Genomic DNA, 8,939 nt, shown 5'->3' on the forward strand with positions numbered 1-8,939 from the left:
ATATTACTCCTTCTGCTCTTCTTGATTCCTCTACTTGATACAACCCTCCCCTTCGATACCTTCTCTTTTGGTGTCTTGGTTTTCTTCTCTTGTTGTTGTTCAAAGAATTCACGATCGTAATTGATGAAGTAGTTAGTACAGTTTTTTCTACTCTTGATTGTTTTGATGGTGGCTGGCATTTGATTGTTTTTTTGTTGTTTGTTTGTGATGAGTAACCAGCAGAGTGATATGCTAGGTTCAGTGTTGTTACATTTTTTTTTAAAACATTACAAAGACTACCAAATTGCAGGCCCGCCTCTGTATGGCTGAATTTTTACGGCCTTGGCTTTTTGTCATTGTAATGGGTAATAAAATAATTTTAAAAAAATCTTCATCATCATCATGCTTATCAAATCATCATAACCCTAGTAGGATCAAACCAACTATTAATTCGGATAAATGTGTTCAATATATATATTTATAATTTACAATTGGTGGTGATGGAATATAATTAAAGCCAGTGTTCATTCAGGACACTTCATGATGATTTTAAATAATCAGCACAGCAACAACTCTTACTCTCCTTCTGATGGATTTTCAGAGAGAGTGTTAACTACTACTATCACTGTTCTTTTGCTGGGCTTTCTTTCTAGTCTGACGATAATTATCAAATCTCTTCTTTTTTACCTTCTGATCCTCAACGGCATCGACAGTAGTAAGCTTGATTGCAGCCACTTCCAATTCCTTCAAATCATTATTTGAGTATGGAGGTTTTTCTAAATGGAACATCTCCACAAGTTTATCAACAGCCATACCAAATTGACCAATAGTTTTCACTTCTACTTGTTGTATTGGTGTGAGAGAGTAAGTGTTTCCTCTGAATGTGAAGGAGGTTGCTTTACATACCTCATCTTCATCTTCTACCCAGACTGCTGCTAAAGCTTCCCTGACCTTTCTCTTCTTTTGTTTAAAATGGAATTCGACTTGAGAAGTTCTCTTTTTGGCCTCTGATTCGGATTTAACTAGCTCCTCATTCAATTTCTTCAATGTATCACATTCCAAAACAAGTTGGTCAGTTCTTTGAGCAAGTTCATCACGTTCTTGAACTAATTGGGCTATTCTTTCTTCATACTTTTTTTGCTGAAATTCAAATGTTGTGGAATGAATCATGTTGTTTGTAGGACCACAACTGGAAAAACTAGGAATAGTTCCTCCCGAAAAACTTGGAATTGAAAAATTAGAAATAATTTCAGAACTACTTGCGCTTCCACCAACAACAGCACCACTATATATATTAACATGAGGAGCAGAAGGAAAACTTGAAATGTTACCAAATGGTTGAGTCATTCTTGATGATGTAGGAAGGGATGACGATGGTGTAAATAATGTTGCCAATGGTGGTTGTGATGGTTGTTGTTGAGATAGATGAGGAATAACATTTTGTGAAATGGTTGAAAACACTGTTGGAGGTGAAGGACCAAAAATGTCTGAATTATCAACATGATTATTCTTTGGATCCAATAAGGTTGTCATATTGACAAGTGAACTAGCCGAAGTTTTATGGAGATCAGCAAAGTCTATGGCTAATTCATTCCATTTCCAATTCAACACGGCACCAACTATAAACTCTGCATTATTGAAAACCAAGTTAGAGTTTGTCTCCACAGCACTGACAGAGATTTGCATCTGGGTATCATCATTACTTACAAATCCCATGACTTTTCCTACACATAACATTCATCATAAGGAACAACAAGTATTACACTAATAGGCCCTTCAGGCTTATTCTTGAGAAGATTATCACTTGTCACAGTATGCTTCTGGATGTAGAGGTAGTTGGATGTTGGATCTAACAAGTTTCAACTTTTTCAAGATTAAAGCCTTGTGTGAGAACAGACTTGTGTCACTCATCATGCGTTTATCATTAACATCCATACAAAGAACCTCAACAAACACTACCTTAACAAAGGCTAAGAAGAAGAGACTATTGGAAAGTGGAAGGGAGGATGTTATATTAGAGTTTCTTGCAATGAAGAGACGAAATCGACAATTAGCAAAAAGTAATAATAACAGCCTCAATCATCAACAACAACCTCAACAACCTCAACATTCTTTTAATTGCTCTACTCTTGGTTGTCAGTGTCATCATCATCAATACGACCCTTATCATCATCATGTACCAAGTCATCAGATTCCTTCTACAGGTCAAGTAGAAACCAATATTAATCATCAAACTATGCACGAATTAGAATTGGGTGGAATTGATACAGTGATGAGCAATAGTCATCGTGTTGATGATGATGATTATGAAGGATTGGATTTTCTTCAAGCATTGCAAAGTGGACTCTTAAAGAAGGCTAGAGACTCACTTCTCGAAGATGATAAACCTCTCTTCAAAGGATCAGAGCATACCTTCACAGACATGTCTCTCACTCTAGCCAAATACTTTGCTGAATCAAAGAGTTCAAAAGCCAATATGAACACTCTAATCACAATCATCAACTCGATCTTTGGACCAATCCTCAACAAGAGAATACCCAAACTAAAAACAATCCTCAACAAGATTGAAAATGTAAAGAAGGATTACGAGCAAGTCTATTATTGTGCTAGTCATGAGCAAATCATTCCTAGAGGAGGTGAATGTAGCATCTGCAAGGCAAAGATTGGAAAGTCACCTTACTATTGGCATAAGTCCTTCAAATCCTGTATTTCAGAATTGGTGGAAATAACTGGATTAGCCAAATTGAAAGAGGTTGTAAAAAGACCAAGCTTTCTTTCTCACCCCTCATTAACAACAACAAGAACAACAACATTACATTCAACAATTACATCAAATCAATCTCCACCTCAATCATTAGCAACAACAACAACAAGAATTGGAAATAGTACCACTACTACTGCTCAACATCTTCAAACAATAGCAGATTGTTGTGATTCAACAGAATACGAAAGAATTACAGGTAATGGTTGGTGGGATGATAATGCTCTTTGCCTCACACTGAGTGCTGGTACTGATGGTGCATGTGCTACAAAATCAACAAATAAGAGCATCAATCCTCTCCTTGCTTGGATCAATGAGCTGCCCTTGGAAACTCGATTCTCATAACGGTAAGCTTTCTTCTTGCCTATGCAAACCATTCCATTCCATACAAAGTTCTCTTACACAATTTTATCAGTGAATTAATCTTGCTAGATAGGGGTGTTGAGATGAAGGATCCACATAATAACAACTCTACCTATACTCTAAAGGTGAGATTGTTTAACATGATTAGATTTAGTCTCCATTCAAGAATTGTTAGAAATTGGACATGCTGGGTGCAATGGTTGTCGGTTCTGTAACCTTCTTGGTAGAAAGGATAAAGATACAGGTGTTATTTATTCATCCATTAGTGGTTGCAATAGCAGTGGCCAAGGTAACCCAATTACACGAAATTGGGAACAAATGAAACCAAATTTTATCAAACTGTACAAGAATGAAATTCCATCCTTTGAAGGAGTTTCGGGTGTTTCCATTCTATTAAGGTTACCCTATTTTAGAGGGACAACACAGGTGAGTTGTGATGTATTGCACAATCTCTTGGAAGGAAGGTACTCAATAGAATTGTTGTTCTCTATGATAGACACCTTCCAGATATTAATAGTAAGTTGCGCTTTCAAATTATTATATTGTTGTAACAATTCAAATTATTATAACACCAACAATATAATTATATCGTGAAATTATTATAATATTAATAACAATTAATAACAACAACAATAATTCCATTATATAATATATTAACATGACATTCACACAAATTATGTATGTTTTAATATCAACTTTTCATTCTTTTCCAAAAGAAAACCTCTTATCTATCAATACTCCTTCCATGTATCACAGACAAGTGAGAGATTTGAGTAATTTGGCTCACTATAAAGCCATTGAGTTTTACATGATATTTGCCTATTGTACATCAGCTTTTCAAGGAATTTTGAGTCAAGCCCATTATTCAATCATGGTTGGAATTAAAGATCTCATCTCTACCATTATGAATCCCTTCCCAAAGGACAATACTCGAATCAAATTGTTCGACTATGAAGTTAGCACTCTACTTCAAAATGTTGAAAAGGAGTTTGGCTCTAATTGTTGTACATTGGCTACACATTCGGTAAAACATTTTCCAGAGTAAGTTGTAACAATTTAGCGGTGACACTGATTATCATCACCACCGTCAATGTTGACCCACTTCCACTCAATAATACCACACAATGCATTCATATTCCATGATATTATACAATAATATAGTTCAATTTGGAATACTGGACCACTCTATGCTACGAGTACATTTGTTTTAGAGGATGCAATTGGTACAATCATCTCCACCATTAAGAATGGTAAGGTGAATATGGATCACAAGGCACTCCAATGTTGGAAGATTTTCCAACTCTTCTCATTTAGAACGAGATCATTTGGTTATCAATTTTCAAAAGGTAGGTACTTAGTTCAAACATTTATTGTTAATTCAATTTTTCAGGAGATGCACTTTTAATGAATAATGTAAAATACATGATTATGGGAAAGTAAGTTTGTTTTGTTTTAATTACATATTTAATTTATTCGAATATAAATTTTCAATTCAATCAATCAATTCAATTCAATCAATTCAATAATGATGAAATGCAAATCATTGAATCTAACTTTTATAAATATTTTGGCAATAATATCATTTTCTTTCAAAAAAACCTTTGTAATCGGCAGCCATTTTGTTTAACTGCTTCCAATACAATTCTCTATCTTTTCTTAATGATTCATCAGCATATTCAAGTGCACGTCTATTTTGTTTAACTGCTTCCAATACAAATTCTTTATCTTTTCTTAATGATTCATCAGCATATTTAAGTGCACATCCAGTTTGTTTAACTGCTTCCAATATAATTTCTTTATCTTTTCTTAATGATTCATCAACATATTTAAGTGCACATCCATTTTGTTTAATTGCTTCCAATACAATTTCTCTATCTTTTCTTAATAATTCATCAGCATATTCAAGTGCACATCCAGTTTGTTTAACTGCTTCCAATATAATTTCTTTATCTTTTCTTAATGATTCATCAGCATCTTCAAGTGCAAAGCCATTTTGTTTAACTGCTTCCAATACAATTTCTCTATCTTTTCTTAATAATTCATCAGCATATTCAAGTGCAAAGCCATATTGTTTAATTGCTTCCAATACAATTTCTCTATCTTTTCTTAATGAGTTATCAGCATATTCAAGTGCACGTCCATTTTGTTTAACTGCTTCCAATACAATTTCTCTATCTTTTCTTAATAATTCATCAGCATATTCAAGTGCAAAGCCATTTTGTTTAACTGCTTCCAATACAAATTCTTTATCTTTTCTTAATGAGTTATCAGCATATGCAAGTGCACGTCCATTTTGTTTAATTGCTTCCAATACAATTTCTCTATCTTTTCTTAATGAGTTATCAGCATCTTCAAGTGCACGTCCATTTTGTTTAACTGCTTCCAATACAAATTCTTTATCTTTTCTTAATGAGTTATCAGCATATTCAAGTGCACATCCATTTTGTTTAACTGCTTCCAATACAAACTCTCTATCTTTTCTTAATAATTCATCAGCATCTTCAAGTGCACTAATATTTTGTTTGATAACTGCCAATACAATTTGTCTATCTTGTTTTAAATATTTTGGCTTGTCTTTTTCTTTCAAAAATGCCTTTGTAATCGGCCAGCCATTTTGTTTAACTGCTTCCAATACAATTCTCTATCTTTTCTTAATGATTCATCAGCATATTCAAGTGCACGTCTATTTTGTTTAACTGCTTCCAATACAATTTCTTTATCTTTTCTTAATGATTCATCAGCATCTTCAAGTGCACATCCATTTTGTTTAACTGCTTCCAATACAAATTCTCTATCTTTTCTTAATGATTCATCAGCATCTTCAAGTGCACGTCTATTTTGTTTAATTGCTTCCAATACAATTTCTCTATCTTTTCTTAATGATTCATCAGCATCTTCAAGTGCACGTCTATTTTGTTTAACTGCTTCCAATACAATTTCTTTATCTTTTCTTAATGATTCATCAGCATATTTAAATGCAAAGCCAGTTTGTTTAACTGCTTCCAATACAAATTCTCTATCTTTTCTTAATGATTCATCAACATATTTAAGTGCAAAGCCATTTTGTTTAATTGCTTCCAATACAAATTCTCTATCTTTTCTTAATGATTCATCAGCATCTTCAAGTGCACGTCTATTTTGTTTAACTGCTTCCAATACAATTTCTTTATCTTTTCTTAATGATTCATCAACATATTTAAGTGCAAAGCCATTTTGTTTAACTGCTTCCAATACAAATTGTTTATCTTTTCTTAATGATTCATCAGCATATTTAAATGCAAAGCCATTTTGTTTAACTGCTTCCAATACAATTTCTCTATCTTTTCTTAATGATTCATCAACATATTTAAATGCAAAGCCATTTTGTTTAACTGCTTCCAATACAAATTCTCTATTTTTTCTTAATGATTCATCAACATATTCAAGTGCACGTCCATTTTGTTTAACTGCTTCCAATACAATTTCTCTATCTTTTCTTAATGATTCATCAGTATATTTAAGTGCACGCCAATTTGTTTAACTGCTTCCAATACAATTTCTCTATCTTTTCTTAATGATTCATCAGCATCTTTAAGTGCACAGCCATTTTGTTTAACTGCTTCCAATACAATTTCTCTATCTTTTCTTAATGATTCATCAGCATCTTCAAGTGCACATCCATTTTGTTTAACTGCTTCCAATACAATTTCTCTATCTTTTCTTAATGATTCATCAACATATTTAAGTGCAAAGCCATTTTGTTTAACTGCTTCCAATACAAATTCTCTATCTTTTCTTAATGATTCATCAACATATTTAAGTGCAAAGCCATATTGTTTAATTGCTTCCAATACAATTTCTCTATCTTTTCTTAATGATTCATCAGCATATCCAAGTGCAAAGCCATATTGTTTAATTGCTTCCAATACAATTTCTCTATCTTTTCTTAATGATTCATCAGCATATTCAAGTGCACGTCCATTTTGTTTAATTGCTTCCAATACAATTTCTCTATCTTTTCTTAATGATTTATCAGCATATTTAAATGCCAAGCCATCTTGTTTAACTGCTTCCAATACAACTTCTCTATTATCCTTTGATAGTAGATGCAACGAAACCCCTTGTAATACACAAAGTAACTGTATACAACGATTTTTACGAAATCGGTAGAGTGTATGTATTTGGTGTGGTATTGTGATTGGTCCTGATAAATGTATATCAAAAATGGCCTCCAATATTCTGTTAGCAGAAAACCTTTTCTCCAATGATTCATCTAACATGCCTCTAAGTATTAATAATAATTCTCTCCATACGGTCACATCTTTCTCCAGATTTCCCCTTTCTATTAATTCTAAAATATTATTGTCATCTAACAAGTCTATTTTTTGAATATCTTCTTGCAATTTCATTAGCACTTCAGCATGAGACTGTGTTTCATCTATTTTTCTAGCAAACAACAGCCACAGCATGGCTCTTCCCAAACTCCAGACATCACTTAATACACATTGTTCTCCTTTAAAACATTCTGGTGCAATATAACCACATGTTCCGTGATGTGTTAAGTATGTGTCTGCAGTATCAGGAGTAGAAAATATATTAGTAGATGAATAAATTGGCTGACTTTTTGATGAAACAGTTCTGGCTATTCCCAAATCACCCAATGCAGCATCAATGACATCAAATGAATAAATGGTTGGTTCAAAGCTAATAAAGATGTTTGCAGGTTTGATATCACTATGAATTATATTATGCTTATGCTCATGGAGTCGACATAATGCATTAGCAATTCTAATTAAAATTTGAAGCGCTTCACACAAGAACAATTTTCCTGATTTGTTCTTTCCATATTTTTTCATATCCATTCCTCTATATTCTGATACAAGTACAATTTCTTCACCAATTAGTTCCGAAACCTCATAAGTTACCACTAGAATCGAACAACTTTTTCACAGTTGCAGCAAATCTCCATTCTCCTACTTGATAACCATCTGAATAAGTACCATTCAGATCATTACTTGGAAATATTCCATCAATTAGTTTAACAATTTTAACAACGTATTCATATCCATCATCACCCAAACATTTACAAACCAAAGTATCACTTTTTGGATTTTCGAACACTTCTTGAAATTCAAATGATCGTCCTTTGATGCGAAATTGTTTCAATCGTATGATGGAAGTTATAAGATTTGGTGTGGTTTCTTCAACTTGAACTTGATCTATTTGTCCACCATCTCCAAAATCACTAACTCGTTTCTGTGGTGCAAGCATTGTTCAAACAATGTTTAAAGGAATTTTTTTGTTTTTGTTTTTTGAAACGTGATGGTATTACATGACCAACACACTGAAGAACACATTCTATCACGTTTTAATACTAAAGGATGGTAGCAATCCTATCAATGATAACAATTACTGTTCGTTGTTCCACAACACCACTAACACCACTAACACCATTCCGAAATAATTCTACATATGAATATGATAATACGCTTTAATTTTGTTATTTTTTTCATAAAATCGTAATTTACAGTTTTCATCACATATTTTAATTATTTATTATTTTATAAAAAATACCTCTTTTTCAAAAATATGATGAGACCAACCACAGCAACACAACTACACGGAACATCATGCACAACATCACCAAACCTTACATTTATTGTAAGAAGATTATGATGAGAGTTCACTGGTGAGAGTCCATATGTGATTACTCGACACTCTAGGTTTAAACATTTTTGAATCTATTCGTGAAAATCATAATAATTGTTGTAGGATTGTTGTTTCAAGAGTTGTTGTTGTTGTTGATATTGTTAACAAAAATTACCAACAACAAAATACTCCACCAACCATCAAGAGT

At 32.9% G+C, this 8,939-nt stretch overlaps 3 protein-coding genes across 3 annotated transcripts; 1 reads left to right on the forward strand and 2 right to left on the reverse strand.

The window, feature by feature from the left end:
* Positions 1-588: 588 nt before the first annotated feature.
* Positions 589-1,695, reverse strand: NAEGRDRAFT_54686 (uncharacterized protein; the record flags this gene model as incomplete). Its single annotated transcript, XM_002668591.1, has 1 exon — positions 589-1,695. One exon carries the CDS (start codon positions 1,693-1,695, stop codon positions 589-591), a length of 1,107 nt encoding a protein of 368 aa, XP_002668637.1.
* A 520-nt stretch (positions 1,696-2,215) lies between these two features.
* NAEGRDRAFT_76448 (uncharacterized protein) lies at positions 2,216-4,543 on the forward strand (the record flags this gene model as incomplete). The annotated part of the gene is made up of 6 exons (XM_002668590.1): positions 2,216-3,002; positions 3,258-3,529; positions 3,568-3,619; positions 3,820-4,144; positions 4,265-4,449; positions 4,494-4,543. The coding sequence occupies 6 exons, from the start codon at positions 2,216-2,218 to the stop codon at positions 4,541-4,543; spliced, it is 1,671 nt and encodes a 556-aa protein (XP_002668636.1).
* A 139-nt stretch (positions 4,544-4,682) lies between these two features.
* On the reverse strand, positions 4,683-8,353 carry NAEGRDRAFT_76449 (uncharacterized protein; the record flags this gene model as incomplete). Its single annotated transcript, XM_002668592.1, has 5 exons — positions 4,683-5,649; positions 5,739-6,573; positions 6,684-7,221; positions 7,396-7,955; positions 8,011-8,353. The coding sequence occupies 5 exons, from the start codon at positions 8,351-8,353 to the stop codon at positions 4,683-4,685; spliced, it is 3,243 nt and encodes a 1,080-aa protein (XP_002668638.1).
* Between the last annotated feature and the right edge of the window lie 586 nt (positions 8,354-8,939).

Source organism: Naegleria gruberi (assembly GCF_000004985.1).
Source record: "Naegleria gruberi genomic scaffold NAEGRscaffold_156, whole genome shotgun sequence".
NCBI classification, from domain to species: domain Eukaryota; phylum Heterolobosea; class Eutetramitea; order Acrasida; family Naegleriidae; genus Naegleria; species Naegleria gruberi.